The 22,468-nt window shown below is 36.7% G+C and overlaps 5 protein-coding genes across 7 annotated transcripts in view; 1 reads left to right on the forward strand and 4 right to left on the reverse strand.

Annotated features, from left to right (window-relative positions):
• Positions 1-22,468, forward strand: part of LOC134818831 (GATOR1 complex protein DEPDC5-like) — a 70,059-nt gene that overhangs the window by 8,395 nt on the left and 39,196 nt on the right. The window lies entirely within an intron of this gene.
• The window catches only part of LOC134818849 (uncharacterized), a 68,945-nt gene continuing 47,231 nt past the window's right edge, over positions 755-22,468 (reverse strand). The window contains exons 2-9 of one of the 2 annotated variants that reach the window (XM_063828540.1): positions 9,380-9,530; positions 8,573-8,650; positions 7,992-8,067; positions 7,637-7,735; positions 7,210-7,253; positions 5,544-5,705; positions 4,660-4,718; positions 755-1,017 (exon numbers count right to left, since the gene is read on the reverse strand). In XM_063828540.1, coding sequence (XP_063684610.1) covers positions 852-1,017; positions 4,660-4,718; positions 5,544-5,705; positions 7,210-7,253; positions 7,637-7,735; positions 7,992-8,067; positions 8,573-8,650; positions 9,380-9,517 — 822 coding nt within the window. In that variant the 5' untranslated portion in view covers positions 9,518-9,530 and the 3' untranslated portion in view covers positions 755-851. The remainder of the gene's footprint in view (positions 1,018-4,659; positions 4,719-5,543; positions 5,706-7,209; positions 7,254-7,636; positions 7,736-7,991; positions 8,068-8,572; positions 8,651-9,379; positions 9,531-22,468) is intronic. The other variant, XM_063828541.1, reaches the window with a different exon arrangement.
• Positions 9,548-22,468, reverse strand: part of LOC134818855 (synaptonemal complex protein 3-like) — a 60,157-nt gene continuing 47,236 nt past the window's right edge. Inside the window, exons 2-6 of the mRNA XM_063828546.1 lie at positions 11,300-11,441; positions 10,981-11,137; positions 10,672-10,832; positions 10,430-10,528; positions 9,548-10,191 (exon numbers count right to left, since the gene is read on the reverse strand). Of these exons, the coding sequence (XP_063684616.1) occupies positions 10,075-10,191; positions 10,430-10,528; positions 10,672-10,832; positions 10,981-11,137; positions 11,300-11,425 (660 nt within the window). The 5' untranslated portion in view covers positions 11,426-11,441 and the 3' untranslated portion in view covers positions 9,548-10,074. The remainder of the gene's footprint in view (positions 10,192-10,429; positions 10,529-10,671; positions 10,833-10,980; positions 11,138-11,299; positions 11,442-22,468) is intronic.
• The window catches only part of LOC134818839 (cytoplasmic polyadenylation element-binding protein 3-like), a 56,474-nt gene continuing 47,236 nt past the window's right edge, over positions 13,231-22,468 (reverse strand). The window contains exons 2-4 of the mRNA XM_063828524.1: positions 19,083-19,218; positions 16,195-16,268; positions 13,231-15,986 (exon numbers count right to left, since the gene is read on the reverse strand). Coding sequence (XP_063684594.1) covers positions 14,607-15,986; positions 16,195-16,268; positions 19,083-19,218 — 1,590 coding nt within the window. The 3' untranslated portion in view covers positions 13,231-14,606. The remainder of the gene's footprint in view (positions 15,987-16,194; positions 16,269-19,082; positions 19,219-22,468) is intronic.
• The window catches only part of LOC134818832 (mutS protein homolog 5-like), a 50,331-nt gene continuing 47,234 nt past the window's right edge, over positions 19,372-22,468 (reverse strand). The window contains exon 2 of one of the 2 annotated variants that reach the window (XM_063828515.1): positions 19,372-22,211. In XM_063828515.1, the coding sequence (XP_063684585.1) occupies positions 19,528-22,173 (2,646 nt within the window). In that variant the 5' untranslated portion in view covers positions 22,174-22,211 and the 3' untranslated portion in view covers positions 19,372-19,527. The remainder of the gene's footprint in view (positions 22,212-22,468) is intronic. The other variant, XM_063828516.1, reaches the window with a different exon arrangement.

Raw genomic sequence — 22,468 nt, forward strand, 5'->3', positions numbered from 1 at the left:
TTAAACAGATATAAAGCTATAACTTACAGAGAATATGTAGTTTAGGCTTACCTTTCATATAAAGTAAGTTTCAGTGAAAAATATTGATATTTGACCAATTTATGGGACGAAATCTACCAAATTTGGTGCGTATGCCCAAATATGGGCATATGGTTTTTGGCTCATAACTCAGTCATTTTTTGTCCAATCTTGATGAAATTTCATATACGAGTTCAGGAGACCACTAGCTACAAGTAGAGCACCTAAAATTTGGGTTTTGGGCATGTTCAGGGTATTTGGCTAAATTGGGCCTAATTTGGACCAAATATGGGCGTGGCTGCCCCGCAGGCACCGTTTGGCGGTTAGGGTCCGGGACCCCCTCAAAAGTTCGGTCACTGGTCCTAGTTTGTTGGTCAACTGCTATCTCGAAATCAAGTTTCACAAAAAAATATCCATTGGCCCCCCCCCCCCCCCCCCCCCCCCCCCCTTAACCATATTTTTCTGACTGGGTTGTAACAGTAAACAACCAACGGTATTGCAGAATTGGCCAATCAAAACCCAGTATCACTGTCTTGTGTCCAAACAAATATGGTTCACCTCCTCGTCAGTATCCAAATCTATGTAGTATGATCGTTCATCAAGTCAAATGTGTATAAAACAAATACGAATTGTAGTACATTTACATATTATATCTGTTTTTCACAATCAACGTTTAACTACAATATCCTCTGACGGGGAAACATCAGCAAACCTTTCCACCAGTTTCATGGTGGTCTAATGATCTTGGACTTGAATAATTATGAAAATCCTAAGAGCAGAAAAAGCATAGAATTTTAAATCTGATGATGAAAACATTGATGGCATGCTTAGATTCAGTCTAGATAAACACAGTAGAGTTGGAGATGGATGTTAACATTAGCAAGTTTCAGACTCGCTTCCTCCCAGGTATCTCTATCCTGGTCCGACAGTAGTCTGCTAGCCTGGTAAGCGCTGGTTCCCTCTCGACTTATAACTGTTGATAGGCACACAAACCGGTACCTGGCAAAAACTTGGTTAAGAATTTACATTTTGAGTTACGCTTCCCCGAAACCCTTAATAATGCTCCTTGGCCTGATTTATCACTCTACACACGACTGTCACGTGACTTTTTAGACACGTTTTCTTGGTGGCCCTGAATGACTATTCGAAATCCTAGCCCTCTAATCTGATCCCAACCCTAACCCAATCTCTAACAAAAGCATATGCTGAAACCCTAACCCTAACGAGAAATTGGACCAACTTCCTTAAATGGTTATATCACGTGATCGAGCCAGTTTTTCGCCAATATCTCGCCAGGGGAGCATTTTAACCCGATGTCATGGGGGGTGATTCGGAATCAGTGTCCGAAAATACATCAATTCAAGTTGGTCTCACTCTCAACTGTCATGTCGGGGGCTCTTCTAGAAAAATATCGAAGATCGACTGTAGAGTGATTTAGCACGGTCGTTGGCCTTGTAATTGTAGTTGTATATTGTACTGTATAATACAATCGGTTAAATTCAGAGTCCAGTCCCTGGTCCCACTAAATCACTCGCCAAGCTGGGCGAGTGATTTAGTGGGACCAGAGACCGGACTCTGCAAGGATTTTCGATTTTTTTATTAATAAGGGTATTGAGCTCATGAAAGTAGCAAAGTGTGAATGTGCAATACATTTTTCGAAACTGATTCATTGGTTAAAACGCTTCCCTGATCCTGAGGAGTTATAAGCAAAAACTGTGTTGGTCACGTGACAGGCTAGTAAAACATGAATTTAATTTGATAGTTCTTTCATTCAAATTTCTGATTGTTTCTGAATACAACCAGTGAAGACAGATTCTAATGGAAATAAATAGCTGAATAAAGTATCGACATTTCTACGTCATACTCATATTCTGAAATAGTATTAATTCAATTATAACGATCAATATTTACATTAAAAATTTGACGACGAAATATATTTCAAACATAATATATAAGGACACGTTCATTTGAGTTTGAGGATATTGGTAAAAATAAGTGACCCTATTAAAAGGCACAGTGTAGTTGACTTTGTCACACTATGAAATTACATAAACCCTTGATGGTTAGGATAATCGTCTCATCCTCTAGGCTAACTTTGTCACATAACGATATCAGGTGATAAGATATCGCTTAAATACGGCCGGCACGGAAATGGTTACATTGTCAGTTGTTACACTATAAACATGTGACGGAGTAAATATGGACCCCTTGCTGCCGTTTTTGACCAAATTTTTGAGTGTCCAGTTGATCGGATGGATACATATGACCATTACCTACATATTTGACGACTTTTTTCGTTAGATGGTGCACTCAGGTTTACTATGTCACACATTAAAGAAAATATGTGATGAATGTTTAGGGCACCCTGATAAGCAATGCTGAGTAGTGTTGGTTTATTTGATGGCCTGGAAGTGCTGCGAATTGTTATCATATCATATAGTCGTGAGGAATTAAAACACAGAAGGTACAACCAAGTTTACTTTGTCACATAATCTTGATGATATCTGAACATGTGTGGAATTGAACAAATAATGATATGCCAGCTTAATTAAACCCCTTATATTACGTACTATGGATCAAACAACACTGCTAGTACTATGCACCAGTCACATAAATCATTATCAGGTGGTATGTTAACAGTGTCACAATTTAACTACCGCAACATGGTCAAAAATAGGGTAATTTCGTCACAAAAAAATTATCATAATTATGCTGGCAAAATAACTAGTTTATCGAAATTTTTTTGATGATAAAGTTACATAGTATTCTAATAGAGGTATATTTCTTCAAAATAGGTGCAAGACATGTTTACTTTGTCACATCAGTTATTATAAAGTTTTAAGAGTTAGGAAATCGTCATCAGATTAAAAGATATTTTTCGTAGTTTGGATCGATTAATATACCTGTAATAAAGCATCCTATGCCAATTTTAACACACTATCTTGATATTGTTGGGGCATGGAAAGTTAATTTTGTCACATTTTCAGTGTCTTTGACAAATTTATCTAAAATTGTTAAAATTGAGCTCTGATGTTCTGGACAATATTCTTTCAATCGTTTCTGAAAGAATGTTGAATTCTAATAGAGTTATAGATCTTCAAAATAGGGGCAAGACATGTTTACTTTGTCACATCAGTTATTATAAGAATTAGGTAATCGTCATCACATTAACATATAATTTTTTGTAGTTTGGATTGATTTATATAGGTAATAAAGCAGCCTATGCTAATTTTTAAACACTATCTTAAAATTGTTGGGGCATGAAAAGTTAATTTTGTCACATTTTTAGTGACTTTGACAAATTTAACCTAAAATTGTTAAACTCAAGCTCTGATGTTCTGGACAATATTCTACCAATTTTTTCTGAAAGAATGTTGAATTCTGATAGAGTTATAGATCTTCAAAATAGAGGCAAGACATGTTTACTTTGTCACATCAGTTATTATAAGAGTTATTATAAGAAACTATTTCATTCTATAATCATTGTTTTTAATCTATTTACGATTTCGCATAATTTTTTGTGACAATGTAAACATGAACTGAGCTTAACTTGCATCAACTATATTGTCATCATATAAAGTTTTCCCACCTTTCAAACCAAAATTAGATATAAATAATTCGCCCAAAATTTAAAATTTCATATATATTGTGACAGAATTAACCTCATTTCCCAATAACCAAGTGCCTGTATTAGCTAACTATTCAAAACAACATATTTTAGGGCTATGATTGGTAGAGAAACCATCAAATAATAAGTTGAAAAGGTCTTTAGGACACCTCACAGTTGAATAGAGGTATGGTATCATGAGTGTGACAAAGTTACCCAAATATTGCCTTGTAACCGTTCGATCCGTGCCCATTAACCAATGTTGTATCATAATTGTTAGATTGACCTAATTTACTATATTTCAGACCAAGGAATGATAAATAGACAACTGCAGTGCAGCAGTTAACTAAGTCACACAGAATGTGACATTTAAAACATTATAGTGCCTAACAACAATAGATTTTCTTTCTGAGCAGTGCATATGGGAGTATGGGTTACATGGCTAATGTTCAGAACTTCTGAACGTGCTAAGTTAATAATTGTCAAAACTAAGCCACTATCGTCGAAAACGCTATTATTTTTGTTTACCAATTTCCTCAAACTCAAATGAACGTGTCCATAACTGTAAAATAGTTATCCACTGTAAAATAGTTTTTAACGAAATCGGAGCAAATATGAACATACAATTTATCAAATAGGGCTGAAAATTAACGAATGGCTTGACGTGTACAGGAGATAATAGATTAAAAGAGATAAAAGAAATTAATGGACAGCTGCAGAGGAGTGAAATTTAAACGAAAATATTACTATTTACACGTCACTCAACTAAAAACTGTGTTAGATTGTGGATTGTTCAACTCTGTTTTGTCGTTGAGTGTTGGTTTCTTTTCAACTAAAAATCGGCCTTTTTTAATCTTTCTGTTGATCAGAACATCAGTCATCACTCTGAGTGAATTAGTAAAAGACTTCAGAGTCTTAGGCGCGCAGAGTTTCTGTCATGGTGAGGGACAGCACTTTGTCTTTTCATAACAAAATACAAATTTGGTGCGCTTACTTACCTGCGCGTTACGTACAAAGATAAATTCGAATCCTACCTCTCCACTTCTAAGTTGTGACATTCAGCTATAACTTCGTCCGCCAAATCCTGTCCTAACTGAAAATAAATTAACTTGCTTATAAATCCTGCTGTCGAATTAAGAGTGAAATGAGACGATTCTATTATCAGTCATGAGATTTGTGGCTTGGCCTTGATCATGGCCTAAATCATGACCTTAATCATGGCCTTAATCATGGCTAATCAGTGCTTATCAGTGTGAAATTGATGTTAAAATTGTATGTGACAATATAACATGATAAAACGTGATAAGATTTGGGACTTATTAGTGCTTACTAGTATATGACGAAGCCAAATGATTAAGGATTTTTCAATCGGCCGGTGGTTTAATTGATCATTTTGTGACCCAAATGTGATATTAAAGTGTCTCACGTACTCTTCCCCTCTCCCACTCTCGCCCCCTCTCCCCTCCCAACAGATTTGCTATATAATTAGGTAATTTGGCAGGAGGGCCTCAAGATTGCTTATCAAGTATCACTATTAGATACGTAAGGGGCACTCAGAATTAAATTGCGGACTGTTTCTACTGTTTCTACTGAGCAAAATGTAATGAGTGTTTTCGAATATAATAGGTGGGCTTATACTTTTGTATTTCATCTGCGATAGTGAAGTCCCAACCGTAGGCACGGGTTACACTAGTATGGCTACAAGACATTATAACTAATTTGAGATATCACACAAGAAATTCGCCCAAACGGTCACAGATTATACGTCTTATGACTATATAACTATCTGAAAAGTTTCGAGAAAATCGTATATTCGAATCTGGAAAAAATTTAAAATTATTCTTAGTTATTTGCTGAAACTTTTGATTTTCGACTTTTTGATTTGGTACAGTTTTGACGAAAGTCCTTCTGAAATTACCTTGACCCCGGTATGAAAGTCTGGACTGTTGGCCTTTTCAGATGGAATATCACTTAATACTTTCTCAAAAAGGTTGGTAAGTTCTTTTCGTGTAGGTTTTCTAGTTGGTTCCATACGGTAGGTATTCTCATATTGCGGCACAGACTTTTTCCGCCTTGCATTCTGCAACAGAAAGATGGGATTAGCGAATCATACTATTTCCGATCTCTATTCCTTTCTCAGATCTTCTTTCACTTTCGGAGAAAGTATGAAAAACACCATTACAATATAATATAACAAGTGCGATAGATAAGTTTGTGATAGATAAATTTGTGAGTTTTGACTTTTGATAAATAACAATTGTATCATATATATATATTTCATGGCTGGACTTCTACACAATAAAAGAAAGCGGTTGTGATTAGATCTTCGAAAGTCTTTGCATCGTTTATTTACATCAATTCTGAGAAATTATATCATTAAAGTAACTACAACAAATACGAATCATATACAATTGAGAATAAATACAAACTAAAAGCAGTGGGAAAATCTGATGAACTGAAATTTAAAAAAGAAACTGAAAGCCGTTAAAAATGTACTCTTATCTTATCTCTTATCTAAATACTGATAACTGATTCTCGGAAAATCACTTAAAATCACAACAAAAACCTGTAAAATTTATACTTAAGTAAAAAATGTTATATGCACGTCTCTGGAATAATGGTATAACTAAATAAAATCTACAAAATATACTAAAACTAAAACTAAGCTCCGGCAGATTTAAAAAGTAGATGGTTACTATCAAGGGTGTTCATACCCCCAAACCGTTCAAGGGTTTTCAATTGGGTCTGGTAGAACCCCTCTCTAGCTTATAGCCTTTTCTTTGTCTGCTTTACTAATATTAGGCTCAAATACTAAAGCGTCTACTATAATGACAGAAAGGTGCTTACTGAGTGAGGAATTATAGGAGGCTATGGTACTAAAATCTAAATCATGATCAATATCTAAAAAATGGTTAACTAATTTACAACTTCTTATACCTTTCTTTATGTGACTCTTATGGTTAGAGAATCTCTTAGGGAGATTTGAGGTAGTATAACCGACATACGACTGTTTACAAGTCTTACACTCCATTAAATAAATGAGGTTATAACTCTGACAAGATATATACTTAGTTATAGGGAAAACTTGTTTAGAATGGTGACTACTAAAATTGGAACAGGGGGACAGGAAATTTTGCTTACAAACATAACATTTACCACAAGCATGGCACCCTGGGTCGACAGCCCCGGGAACCGCCCTTAGACTTTCGGAGTCTGGTTCCTGGATCTGGCTTGCAGTTGTTTCTCTCTCATTATCACAGTTTAAAGTTCCACTGGCACGGTACTTATTGTGTACAAGCATGCCACCGATAGTTTGATTCTTTCGATGACTCACGAATACACTGTCCGCACGTACCAGCTATATATATATATGTGAATTTCGTGTTTTACTGTTTCACTGAATGTCTCAAATATATATATATATTTGAGATAAGCAGGTTTCTATAATAGTGTCATATATATTTTGAGTGACTATTGGCTGGCACTTCGGGCCAGTCCCCAACAACCAACATATTAATTATCAAAGCTATATTAGATTTTATACGAACACAGCGAATAAATTAGCCGAAAATATTTCAACTTACATTCGAATCCATTGAATCTTTTGACTCAGTCTGTCTTACCAATTCTGAAATTTAGTTTCATATCTTCTCTACTAATAATATCGATAAAACCCTGAATTCGATAAATGAAATATTTCCATCATTCTATAAACCAACGAAAATGAAATGTGTAACTTTGATTCATGCTAAAAACTGGAGAGAGTTTAGTCAACTACGGAGTGGCCTATAATTGACGCAACCACGTATTTTTCTTCCAAAAGTTGGTCTACGATACTGTTTTACGCTTGCACACTATAAAAAAATCCTAGACAAGAGCTATTGTTCTCATATATATCGCATGGAATCAACTTCTAATGGGCCCTCCTAATTCCTATACTATGTATGTATTATCTATTCGTGTAATTTATTATTAGAAAAGATAAAATTCATTCGTGCTTCTTCAGATTACCTTTAGGTATGTCAGATACATCGGACAGTCTTTCAATGTCTCCAGAACTTGCAACGAGCCCTACAGCTGGATCAACATGCCCTTTTAGTGAAAATGAACCTGAAACAGAAATAGCAGTCGAGTCAGACCCAGATAGTTACATTCTACAAACCTTTTCTTTGATTATGATTAAAATGACTGATTATGATTAAAATGATTAAATTGCTATTGTAATAATTGTTATTTTTTGCTATTATATTAATTGTTATCATAAATACAGGTTTTAAACTTTTTTTCTAATTGGGTATTCTAAATAATCAGCCTCTGACTGTAATTTATCGAAAAATGAAATGTCAACAAAGTCAATAATATCTACCTCTAGAATGTATTTCTGATACTCCGTGTTTGACTTTCGGATGGGCAGCAAACATACTACTTCGTCTTTCAAACCCCTGTAGTTCTTTGAAATGGAACATCAGAACAATATTCCTCCCGAATAATATAAAAACGTCAGGAATCAAAATCGAGAGATCTTATCTAAGGGTGCTGGTGGCCAACAAGTCACCGTGCAAACGTTTGGGCGTATTTCTCAGTCACTAAGTGCTGGTGCCCGATCGAGATAATTTTGTCTCGTATGATTTACTATGATCACCATTCATACGAGGAATATTTAAAATCAAATAATAATTGTGTTCATTTTCTTCAAACGAAGGTTCATTCTTTAAGTCATTTAAAAATTACTGGATCGAGTCAAATTGGCCATTAAAATTGCACTTGTCCTGAAGAGCTCTAGCTTCTCAGATGACCAAGGAATCTAGCATATTAGCATAACGAGTTTATTCATTACGCTTGATAACTCTGTCATTTTAACTCCGTTGCGCATAATTTCTTTCAGATCATATTTATTAATAATTCCACATCTGATGAGTTATTGCGATATGTAAAAATATTATTTACCTGCTTGCTCATGGTGTTAAGTGCGATACCAGACATCTGCATCGAGGGCATTTCCATCTGCATAGCTGTAACCGACATCTTTGCCAAATGTTTATTCATTACGTGGGATCAGGCGATTGGGTTGACATTAAATCCACACTATGGGAATCGGTGGGGGCCGGGGGAGGCTGACCATATTGAATTTGATCAAAATGTAGGTATTTTGCCGATTTAATCCCGGCGGACCCGGCCGTGCCCGGATACCTTAATAAACTTTAATATACCTATTTCCCGATTTTTTTGGAGGCCTAAATAAAAACTTCGCCCAAAATAAGGTTGAAATGCGATTCTTAATCGATTCTGAAAAATCCAAAAAAAAATATTTAAAATTAATGGAGTTATTTCAATTTTAATGAAATCACTTTCACTACCGTTGAGCTGTAAATCACAGAGAATATTTAGTTTAGGCTTACCATATGAAGTTGGTCTCATTCAAATATATTGAAATTTGATCAATTTATGGGCCAAAAGCTTTCAAATTTGGGCCGTATGCCCAAATATGGGTATATGGTTTTTTGGCTCATAGCTCGGCCATTTTTTGTCCAAACTGGATGAAAATCATATACGAGTACAGGAGACCAGAAAACAAGCTGATCTTGCCAATCTGAACCAAGAATATGGCTAGCCTAATTTAGGGTATATCAAGGTATATTAAAGTATAGGCATTTTGGCGATTTGACCCCGGGGATATATACTTGAATATACTTTACATATGGCTAGTGAATGAAATGGAGTTAGTTAATAGTTAGTGATCAGTTTAGTATTTACCTTGTTTGACATGACGTTAAGTGAGACACCAGACATCGAGGGCATTTCCATACTATTCTGCATAGCTGCAACCGACATCTTTTCCATAATTTTCTCCTTCGGGCTAAGCTCTAATGCTAAAGTTTCTGGTTGGGCCATTTCAAATATCTTTCTAAATAGACACCGTGTGAGATTAAATATTTAAAGTACTCTTATACTCTCATAGATTGGAAGCAAGATTTAACTCTGTATGCGAAGACACCTCCACAATCACCGATAAACGCTAAACAGGCAAGAAGCATTTAAATTGGCAGTCTAATTCGACGTTAATTTAGATGATTAATTCTTTAAAAGGTCAACCTTGTCGATTTAATAATTATTTATTAGATCTCATTAAAATATGAGTTTATATTAACGTAAACACTAAACACTAAAAAGTTGTTTCAACACACAAAATTCAAATTAAACATTATGAATATTAACAATGAAAATAATATTAAAATAGCTGAAAATATGTCTCTCTAGACTAAATGTCACTGACAGAATATATGTATATATATATATATGGTGTATACAAAGTATTGTACAAAATGATAATTAATCTTTTAATCTTGTCTTAACATTGCTATGGTTCCCAAAAATAAAGAAACGTTCGTCAAAATTGAGATATTCATTTCGTCTATCAATATAAGTCGGCCAGTCAGTTTATGGTTCTATCAAAAGGACGCAGAAATGATTTGTTGCATGTTTTTCTTCATTTTGGCAACTTCAGCGTTGTGACTCTCCATCAAAAATTTCTTGTGTAGCATAGAAACTTCACGTTTCAACTCGCCCTGTAACAAAAAATCTTTAGAAATAAAGAAAAATGTGAGTTTCTTTTAATACGAGCTTGTGAATCAATTTGGGTCCGAGTTAGTCTTAAAAGATGTATACTGTATCTCTGTATAGGGATTGACGTCACATTGCAGACCTAAACTTGAATACCAATAAAAAAATGGGTAATTACAAGATAATTGGAACTTGTCAACATATTTTTACAACATGATAACAAAATAAAATATTATTACATACAGGTAAATCGCCTTGTTGGTTTGTGTGAAGTTTATCTAACTCTTCTGATGCAGTGTTGTACTGCTTGGCAAGATTCTTTAAGTCGTTTAGTATCTTTACCTGTGATATGTCAAAATAAACAGGGAGAAACTGGATCAATGAAGATTCCTATCGCAATATATAAAATATATATATGACTAAAAAATTGTCTTATTTTGATAGCAATCATACTGAGCCCAGCTAGATGGTCATTATAGACTGACTTGATTGACTCGGAGAGTAGTGTAGAATTTCTGTTGCGTCCGAAAGGTATTGGCCAGTTTTTCTTCCATCTCCTTAGATTTCTCTATTTCACCCTCCCAAGTGTGAATCAAAGTGTCGACCTGCACTTGATATTGCTCTTGAAGTTTCCTTCGTTCTGTCCCTGGATTTTCACGTTTAAACAATCAAACTCTTTCTAAATTGTAATTTGAACAAGGTTGTATACGAGATTGAAATATTATACGTGAGTAATGTCAACGAGACTCTATAGTCTATATGTATATAACATAGAGAGTATATCTATTATCTACCTTGCCGATGGACAATATCCTCCATTTTCTTAGAACTAACTTTCACCGAAGCGTGTAGAAACTGTTCTGAGCGCTTGCGCTTTGCACCAGTTTTCTGAGCTAAGTTCGTCTGCATCATGTTGAGAAATGCGCTCATATCATCAGGCGAATCAAGGTTCTGATACGATTTTTAATTAGCCAACTTCTTATTTAATATGTCTTGTTTTATAGTCCTGACACATGTCACATATATTACAGAACCTCTTGTAACCGAACTTAAGGCAAAAACTAATCAATCCAAAGATTTAAAAACTCTGTGTCACGTTAATCTACAATTTACCTGTGATTCGAGGTTCAGATCATCGTTTTCATCGTTGTCAGTATGGTGATCTATCGTCTCCTCTTCCTCTTTAGCTCGTTTCTCTTCTGCTTCAGGTTTTTTTACCCTCTTGTTCGTTGGCGCCATATCTTTGTTGTACAAAGCTATAAAAATTTAGTTAATAAAATATGAATAATAAATAAATGATATCAAGTTTATTTTTCAGTTGGAATTATACTATTATAGGCTTTTCAATTTCAATATAATATCAATATTTCTGCTGTATAATGTCTGTACGACCGCCCACGTGCAAATTGGGTAAACAAATAGAAGTTGCATAGTAACCATAGTAACGAGGGTTGTTACACGCACGTGCACGTGCAAAGATTGGCGAACGGCATTTTTATCGGTTTTGTTGATATTACGTTTTGTTTAGTGCGAGCAACATTTTAATCGGCTGTATCTTAACAAAAACTACTATTAGCTTCCTCCCTGTGACCACGGGTTTTCTAGTAATATATAATATCATTTTAATTTTCCTTTGTTCCATCAATACTGAGTCCAGTTGTGTTATGTGTATCCAGTTGTGTCCAGTCGTGTATCATAATTCAATAATGAAACAAAAAGTATTGGGTAAACTTTTACAATAGCGGTATTATTACTAATTTTAAGATGTTGGAATGAATATTAAATATGTTGCAAACAGTCTTCATAATCACAAGATACAATATGATAATTGATAAGTTTATGTATAAACACATAAATAAATAAGCTAAAATATTAAATATTTGACATTCGTTCAGCTCCAAGACAAACACAATAATTAAGTGCGAGAAGGGGGCCGCGCGTCCTGAAAATCGAGTCTAAAAATCTATCTTCTATATTTTTAGAGCAATCACCCAGAATTTGAGATAGGCCTTAGAGAATTTTTTATTCGTTTTTTATTCGATTTTGAAAATCTTGGGCCACGTTTTTTGACGATCTTTTATTGCAGGTGAGCTTAAAGAGTAACTGAGCACGCACCTTAATTAAAATTTCGGCTTCAAATTAAGGGATAATAATCACAACTGGATCATTTTCAGCTTTAAAATATGGTTTTTACGAAAGAGTCGAGTGTGATATGACTCATATCATATGAGTATCTAAATGTCATTGTCAAATATATTTAAAGATAAATGTTGTTTCATATACATGTATAATAATTACATTTCCTGTTTCAGAAACGGTGAAATAAAAAACTTTTCAATACTTGACTTTGTGTAAACACCAAAACCTGTAATCTGAATTGAATGGCCAAAGCCAATTTATGACACTTCTTTAAGATGATATGCATTAATAAGCTAAAAACAGTACGAGAATTATTACGTTTGAAAGAATAAAAAGCAATAAAAGAAGCTTATTTAATTGTAACAGCATACGGTAAAATTTTTCAACTACAACTAATACTACGACAATTACTACTACTACTACTATGCTATATTAGTAGAATTACTACTCGAGTAGAATTATCTGAACACAAAAATTAAAACTTGGAAGAAAACACAGGGGTCAAAAAACCTATAACAGGGTAACAGTGTAAACCTCTTAAAACATCGATAAAATATGAGAATATTTAAGCTACGTAAAATTTGATTGCATGTGAGCTCATAGCTTCATAAGTACGGTTTTATCAGAACATTTCTGCATTGCTTTTGATTCTTCATACTATGTTTTGTTATAATTGAAAGTTGGAACGTGAAGATCGTTTCAAGGGCTCCCTTGTCTCTGCCCAGCAACCCCCTACTACTTGGCACTTTGCACTCCTTAAATCCGTGCTTAACCCTTATCCAACCAGAGCATAAACTTCACATCGTTACGATGGTAACCATGGTTACAATGGCCCCTTTTCCTTAGCAATTCAGTCATTTAGAAACTGTACTTTGAGATACGCGCAATGTAACAAGAACAACAATCTGCTTACAATTAACAAAACAAGCTATGTTTACGTTTGTTCACTCATGCAGTTTCTTCGAATAGAAAATTAAATAATAATGAAAACAACTATACATTTGACTCATCGCCTTATAGTAATACCTAGAATTAGAGTAAAAAATCTATATATTATTCATCTTAAGCGATATAATACTACTTAGTAACAAAAAGATAAGATCATCTAAACGAATTAAACGAGTTGTCAAACGAACACTAAAAGGCTAAAAATGTTGCATTAAACTAATGTTTACTTATTTAAAAAATGCCCAATATGATATAGTAAATATATATTCGCAATACTGTGCACTAAACTGTCAAGGGAAAAAAGCTATTTCTATGATAATAATAATTATAATATTTACTCAATACTCATTCAGGTTTTTTAAAAGGTACTACTTTAATGGCGATGAATTCCATTTACGCACTAAGAATTAAGATTTTAGGTTACAGATATATCGCTAAGTGTACTGCAGTGCAGTGAATGCTGAGAAATACTTGAATTGCTTAGTACATAATATGCAGTGCAGTGCAGTGCAGTACAGTGCAGTCGGTGCAGTGCAGTGCAGTGAAGTGCAGTGCAGTGCAGTGCAATGCAGTGCAGTGCAGTGCAGTGCAGTGCAGTGCAGTGCAGTCGGTGCAGTGCATTGCAGTGCAGTGCAGTGCAGTCGGTACAGTGCAGTGCAGTTGGTGCAGAGCAGTTGGTGCAGTGCATTGCAGTGCAGTGCAGTGCAGTCGGTACAGTGCAGTGCAGTTGGTGCAGAGCAGTTGGTGCAGTGCAGTGCAGTCGGTGCAGTGCAGTGCAGTGAAGTGCAGTGCAGTGCAGTGCAGTGCAGTGCAGTACAGTGCAGTACAGTGCAGTGCAGTGCAGTACAGTACAGTGCAGTACAGTACAGTGCAGTACAGTTGGTGCAGGTGCAGTGCAGTTGGTGCAGTGCAGTTGGTGCAGTGCAGTTGGTGCAGTGCAGTTGGTGCAGTGCAGTTGGTGCAGTGCAGTTGGTGCAGTGCAGTTGGTGCAGTGCAGTTGGTGCAGTGCAGTTGGTGCAGTGCAGTTGGTGCAGTGCAGTTGGTGCAGTGCAGTTGGTGCAGTGCAGTTGGTGCAGTGCAGTTGGTGCAGTGCAGTGCAGTGCAGTGCAGTGCAGTGGATGATAAAATGGAGGGACAAATTTGGGGGTCCGATTTTGTAAGGTACACTTAAAGACTTAAAATAAGGTAATTTTTACAACAAACAATGCCATTTTTCAATTCAGAACGGATTAATTCTTAATTGACATAAATTAGCTTAGATTTAATTACATTTTTGCCAAACATCGCGAAAATTCGAATGAGATTAATATATTAGATAGTTTTAGTCACAGAGTTACACAATTTTTCCGTTTCGAGTACGACACACCCTTTCGTGCTTTGTAGAGGAGTTTCGCATGTGCCAATCCCAACAGTCTTCGCAAAAGTAGTCAAGGCACTTACGGCAGTAAATCGGACCAGGATATTGGCACTTGGAGCAATTTTCGTTCTCTCGAATATAAGGGTCTATTTGAATCCTTTTATCGACCTTAGGGGAGATACACTGAACTTGGACATACTTTTCTTGGATGGCTCTCTGATAGCTCTCCAAGCTCGAGAAATTCACCCTGCCAGAACCCAGAGGATATTTATACTTGTCGGTGTCTATTTCAACATAGGCTACATTGCCAAACAAGTCGTTCATGACCTTGGAAAGGCCGGTCGCTGTAAGCATCCCATGAAGTCCTCCGACAAACACTTGATGGTGCATGTTGACCTTGTCTTTAGTACCAATGACTTTGGTATCATCATTCAAATTCCATGGTATGACTTGTATTTCCTTGCTATGCATTTTCTCTGATCGCACATGGTATTTGTACATGGTACCGTCTGAGACATCACGGAATACTCTTGCTGAGTAAGATCGACAAAACTCTAGCAGGTTGGTAACGGAGGTGGCATCATCAAAGACTATGTAAACATATCCTTTAGGTTTTTGGCCATTTTTGTTGGGTGGCCACTCTACCGCCAGACTTCCAAATACCTCGAAAGTTTCTTTAAGGTTCTCATCTTTGATATCCCAGGGGACGCCACCCAAGAAAACCTTTCTTGAGTATTTGTTATCATTGGCATCCTTGGGAGGGAGCTCCCCGGTCCACTTAAGAGGGGGACGAGGAGGGGCGCAAAATGGCTTCAGCTTCTCTTTTGGCTGTCCGTAGCTAACATCAGTTCCCTCAGGAGGATTATATACGTCATGATGGTCACGAGAGTTTCCCAACTGCATTGGGTTCAGTTTTGCTTTAATCGGGGTAAGAGAGAATGATGCCATTTGTTTCTTCACAGGCGAATGGTGACGAGACAGCGATGCATTAGACAAACTAGGCATGAATGCCCGGCGACTACCAGGGGTCCGGCTGAAGTCGACTGCTGGTGACTTTTGGAAACCCATTACTGGTGATTGTATCAGGTTTTTTAAGTTCTCCATGATATCGGTCATCGGACTATTCTGCTTTTTATCTCTGAAGTTGGGAATTTCAAGAAGAGATTTCTTTTTAGGGGATTGATATTTAGGAAAGCTATGTATGTTGGTCCATCTTGGAGAGTATGATTTCCATGTCTTTCTTTCTGGAGTGGTTGGTTTGTAGCTTCTGCTGCTGTAAAAGCTTTCTGGAGAAGTCTTGCCCCATCCAAATTCTCCAATACTGTTCATGTTATCAGTCGGTCTGTTTGTCTCCCACTGGAAAACATCATTTTAGTAAATGATGGATCCGGATATAAGATCTTAAATCCAGAAGAAACAAATCAAATATTGACTGTGGCAAACTGAAAATAAGCTATATACCGATATAGCTTTATAATTTAATGCAATATTATGCAAGTTAACATCTGTATATCATTGCAAGTGACTTTTAATAATGAGGAAAAAAACGAAATAAAAATATTACCTTTTTAATCTCATCAAAGTCGGTATTTACAATTATGACCGTATCACTTTCAACTATTCTGACTTTATAACTTCCTGAAGAAAGGTTTAGTAACAAGAAACAATATTAATATGTAATCTGTTTTTTTGTCAAAGTTTCTGAAAATCTGTTTTTGTTTTGCGCCAAATTTCTCTCTCTTCGTTTTAACACTAACAGTACTGCACCCCTTGTATTTGTAACTTGATGCCCGACCATATAGCCAAGGCGAAGACGGCCTACAATGAAATTGTCGATATATTGGATAGTTTCCCGACTATAAATAAAAGCAACAGATCGAAGGAAGACAGTCAAAAGGCGTTTGATAATTCCAAGCTGAAGATTTTCAACCTCATGAAGACAAGCATTCTGCCTGTTATCACTGATAAGGGTGCTACATCATACACTTACATTGTAAAGGAGAATGTGCGAGTATCGGCTGACTATTGAAGAGCACTGGAATCTGATTCAGGCCAATGCCAACACCATTGCTGAAGCTGTTCCAGTCGTCAAATTGAGGATAAATCGTGCAGGTGCAATAAAATCACGATCGGTCTGGGACAAACCATGTCTAATCAAGGCACGGAAGCTAAAAGAAAAACTGTGGTCTATTTTTGAAAGCGACCCGACATCAAAAAACCTGAATCATGCACTACATCAGCAGGGTGCTTACGAGAAGAAGCAACAGCAGCTCATGATATGCTATGAGAATAAAGCAGCAGCCCAGCTAAAAATAAATCCAAAAGCTTTCTACAGCTATATGAACTCCAAGCGCAAGATTAGGGCTGCAATTTCTGGAATCAGAGATGCTAGTGGGGATGAACTCCACTCAGCACATGATATGGCTAACCAACTTGGGATTTTCTTTGAGAGCACGTTTGTAAAGGAGGATCAGGCCTCAATACCTGACCCACTACCCGGAGACAGCGCAAAGGAGACGATTCTTGACCTGAAATTCAATACAAGTGAAGTTCAAGATCAACTTCGTAAAGTTAACATCTGGAAATCCGTTGGACCTGATGATATACACCCTAAGCTTTTGAAAACACTAGCCGAAAACAAACAGTTTGCTGATTCAGTCACAGCACTGTTCCAAAAATGCTACAACGACGGAAAGATTCCCGAAATCTGGAAGCAAGCAAATGTCACTGCACTGCATAAAAAGGGGGATAAATCCCAAGCCAGCAACTATCGCCCTATTAGCCTAACGTGTGTTCTTTCCAAGATCTTTGAGAGGTTTTTAAGAAACCATATTCTAGCTCACGTATCCCCCATGATTGTGAATGAACAACACGGTTTCCTACCAAAAAGATCCTGCGTCTCGAACCTCCTGGAATGTATGGACATTGTCAGTGAGATACTAGAGAAGGACGGGTCAGCTGATATACTGTATCTCGATTTTCAGAAGGCTTTCGATTCTGTACCACACAAACGATTGCTGAGAAAATTGCAATCCTTTGGAATATCTGGCAACACCCTTGCAGTCGTGGAAGACTTTCTAACAGGAAGAACATTTCGCGTCAGGGTTGGATCATCATTTTCTAGAGTCTTTGCTGTAACATCTGGGGTCCCTCAAGGAACCGTGCTGGGCCCCCTGCTCTTCCTGCTCTTCATAAATGATCTCCCTGATGGAATTGAGAGCTTCGTATCACTCTTTGCTGACGATCTTAAGCTAGTAACGAGCACAGCTAATCACAGTGTTGCGCAAGATGATATACTGAAACTCAATGCGTGGGAGAAGGAATGGCTCCTAAGATTCAATGTGAAGGATGGCAAGTGTAAGGTACTACATATTGGGCGTAACAATCCAATGCATGAGTACTTCATGAATGGGGAATGCCTCCCCCAAGTGAAGTCAGAAAAGGATCTTGGAGTTCTAACTACCAGAAACCTGGACTGGAGTGACCATATAGATAAGTCCGTGAAAAAAGCAAAGTCTGTTATAGGCTGGATCAAACGAAGCTTGATCTGCCGTAACAAATTTGTTATGCTAAATGTCTACCGAACTCTAGTTCGACCTCACATCGAATACGCTGTGCAAGTGTGGAATCTACCAGCAGAGCACGGAAACTGGAGGACTATTAAGAAGATAGAAGATGTTCAGAGAGAATTTACACGAATAATCGACGGGATTGGTATCCTACCATACGATGAGAGACTGAGAATCCTCCAGTTAACAACACTACTGGAGCGCCGTATGAGGGGTGATCTTATTGAAACCTTTAAAATAACGACGGGTAAAGTGGACTATGGACAAGATCTTTTCAGGATATCACGTAGTGGTACCAAGATCCTAAAAGATAAAAGAGGAAATCAGGTCCTCAGTAACCGGGTTGCCAATTACTGGAACAAAGTACCAAGTTCGGTTAAAGAAGCCAGTTCAGTAGACGCATTCAAAGCTCGACTTCAATGTTATAAAAATGAACTGATAGCGAGTGGAGCATCGTCAAAGGGTCACTTCTGGGATCTCAGCGAAACCTTGATGTCAAAAATAAATACATGTGAGCATGATTCATATGCATATTTCATGTCTAATAACCCATTGATTGCTAAATACCGAGGAATCAATGTATCTTGATTGTTAAATTCAGAACTACATGTTAACGTCCTTAAAATAATTAATCATTACATGTTCCGGATAGGAACATTTTTCTTTTTGAAAATATTGTGCGAACTGCAATAGCGTAGAGTGCAGTTGGGTTTCAAGTTTTGTCGAGATGGCTATGTGGCCATAATCCTATTATTATTATTATTATTATTAATGTATTAAAACAGTTTTAATAACTATATAGGCCAAGTGATAAAGACTACTATACAGGCAACATAGGGAATTTAGATCTGTTACGAGGGACTTTCGTCTGCCTTATTATTACCTTCTCCCATAACTTCCAACACGATAGCGATAAAGAAAGTATGTCCATGACCATACTTTGCAAGAACTTTTTCTCCAGGAAAAAATCTTTCTCTGTGTCTGATATGCCCGAATGCATGGGCTGCTGCTTGGTTCATTACTAAGGAAAAATGATAATGAGATATTAATATTATCTGAGCTGAGCACTGATGTTAAATAGTCGTTAGCTTAAATCACACTTCACAGTACTGATATAATGTCAAGACTCAGATAAAAACCGAAATAAACAGAAACGACACAATTATAAAACATCCTGGAATCCAGTAATAAAGTTATGCATTCCAATAACAAAAGCATCAAAACTGACTTAAATAACTTAACAAATTTAATCAACAAAAAATAAATCGATTATTAAGTTTCAGTGAAAAATTTACGTTATAAATAATGCATCAATCTTAATTGGATCTCTAATCAATGCTAGACAATTTATTTATTTCACGAAGAAAAGTTTCAAAACTTGAAGAGTCTTCAAAATTAGACGACATAAACATTTTAACAATTCTTATATGATTGCTGTCACATTTCCACAGTGATGTTATATGCTGTTGTTGGGATGTGAGCTCTAAAACTTCCCCAGCACGCTCAAGGATAGTATCATCAAGACCTGCCAGTTTAGCCACATGATTTGCCTGTGAACGAAGGCAGTATCCATCAATAAGTTTATAAAGATAAACAATACCATTGCTGTCTGAAATTACATCAAAAGTCTTGAACTTAACCAGAGGTGATGGTGGAAGAAGTTTTAGTTTGAATATAGAATGATAATGTGTGGCTGCAAGAATAAACGGGCAGTCCTCAGCTTGAGAAAGCCAATGTTTTAAAACTGCCGCATACAAAGCAACTCCATCATGTTGAGATGTTCCTTTTCCAAATTCATCAATAGCTATCAATGATCTACCGGTAGCACGGTTTACAGCTTTGGTTAGTTGGTTTAGATCAAGAACGAAGGTTGATAAGTTGATTGAAACAGATTCGATGCATTTTATCCGGGTGAAAATTGAATCACAGACACAAACTTCAGCTTGCTCGGCAGGAACTGGAGCTCCCAGATGTGCCATGTAGACTATAAGAGCAGTCTGTTTGAGGTAAACACTTTTGCCACAAGCATTTGGTCCGGATATTACTTTCATGTAACCATCATTTGGATTAAAGAGAGAATTGTTACAAACAAATTGATGAGAGCACATTTCATGCAAAATGTGTCTGCCGCCATGTATATTAATTTTCTTGTTTGCCGTCATTTTCGGAAATACCAAATTGTTGTCTTTGGCGAAAGAAGCAATGGATATGATACAATCTAACTCTGCCGAAAAATCAAGAGCTTTCAATATAAGCTTCACATACTGTAAAATAGTGTTTTGAAGCCTATGCATGATACCAGACTCATGATCACATATTTCGCTTTGAGTGTCACCAAGAAGTCTATCCAGCTCCTTAGTGTGCTCACTTTTATAGTACAAAGTTCCGTTGCTCAAAAACATGAAGTCAAGATTTCGGAGTATGTAACCGTCATCTTCCTTGATGAATGGGTAGTGAGGAATTGCTAGCAAGTACCCCAGCTGTGGTAGATATATAACATTACACTCCAGAACTCTGTCATCAAGTTGTGATAGTTCTTGTTCAGCTACCTTAGTCATAAGTTCTGGCAAGCCATTGAACACCCGTTTCTTTTCATCTAAATCTCTGTCAATCCCATGCTTTACGACAAATCTGTTCTTTAATTTTGACTCCTCGAAATCCATTATCTTGTTGATCATAGCTAGGATCTCTCGCAGATTGGAAAAGTCAGCCTTTTGGATCAATTCAACAGTTTCAATACCGTTTTCCAGAGAGTTGCACAGATCAAGCAAACAAATAGAATTATACAGAGTTTTGTACAGGGTGTGCCAATCATGGACCGAAATGTGAGAACTTGTCATTTTAGCGATGATATGTGTTTGATTCTTGATATTTTTTAGGCAGTCGTTTAGAGCGATGACCTTATCAAGGTTCTCATTGAGAGAGAAATAACCAATGGCCTCCTGTCGCTGGAGAATAATATTGATATCCTTTGAGGGAGTTTTGAACCAATGCTTGAGTTTCAAAGATCCAAGCCTCGACTTTGTTCGGTCCATCTGACCAAATAAACTCAGACCCTCTTTGCCAGAGCTATTTGAACCTCTTTTAGCACTTGAGGGATGGCTTTCATCTTGAAATATCTGCAATGCAAGAAACGTGTCATTGTCTAGGAAGAGTGTTAATGGAACAGAGACTTGAGCAACAGCTAGAATTGGTGCCTGAATGAAGCTTTCTTCTAGCTCTATTCCAATTCTATTTTGATCAATGTAACGCAGTAAGGCCCCTGCAGCTTTAATACTGTTTGTATCACCAAAATCAAGGACTGAGCTAGCCCATACATCTCTTTGTTCGTCTGTCAACTCTGATGATTGCTGAGAACTAAGTTGAAGACTCTGAAGTCGCCGTTTAGCCATTTCGTACGCAAACAAGGAGTGGGAAACAACTTCAATTCCACTCTCACCGTCATTAAAGTATTGTGAGTTGATCGCATCAATAAGAGTCGATTTTTGCTTAGTGCTAACTATTATCTTGTCAGGATAGCACTGTAAACATATGTTTAGACAATTGGAAAATGAATTTGTCTCGGAAATTTCCTTGAAGACATTTAGAACACAATTTTCTGTGTCATAATAGGCCGCTCCAAGACTGTTTTGATGAAGGATCAAGGAAAGAAAACTGCGGTAGGTAACTGATACTGAGGAATCATTTGCTTGATTGCCTATTTGTGTAGAAATTATGTCATCTGCGTTAATTTCCAAGTTTATGTTGGAATCACTCGATAAACCAGACGGAGGATCATCAAAACGCACGGAGGAATCTTTAGCTTTGTTCTTGGGCTGTTTTTGTTTTAATTTCGGTCGTTTTGAACGATGTACCGTTGAAACTGGAGATGTATCTAGCTCCATTTCATTCTCAAGCTTCGTGATGTTATCAAACGATGAATCATCGTTTGATGTGAATGACACAGATTGCTGCTCTGCACCGACAGAAGCCATTTGACCTGAACTTATAGAAAGTAAGCAGAATAGTCTGACTTTAACTGCAATGAATTTTTGTGAATACATATTTGCAATAAATTGAGTATAGATAAATGAAGTGAGTAAGTTCGTATTGTTGATCAATTTCGTGTCACGATATGTATTTCAATGTAATTTTGTGACTCGACAAATTAAATTCAATGAAAACATTGATAATAACTCTAGTTTATTTCGTCCAACGGTGTCAATTGTCATATTGACTCAGAAATAGTGTTGCAATAGAGAGTGCAACTTTATCATGCTCACTATACTC

The sequence above is a fragment of the Bolinopsis microptera genome, chromosome 7 (genome assembly GCF_026151205.1).
Source record: "Bolinopsis microptera isolate Bmic1 chromosome 7, MBARI_Bmic_1.0, whole genome shotgun sequence".
Lineage (NCBI taxonomy): Eukaryota > Metazoa > Ctenophora > Tentaculata > Lobata > Bolinopsidae > Bolinopsis > Bolinopsis microptera.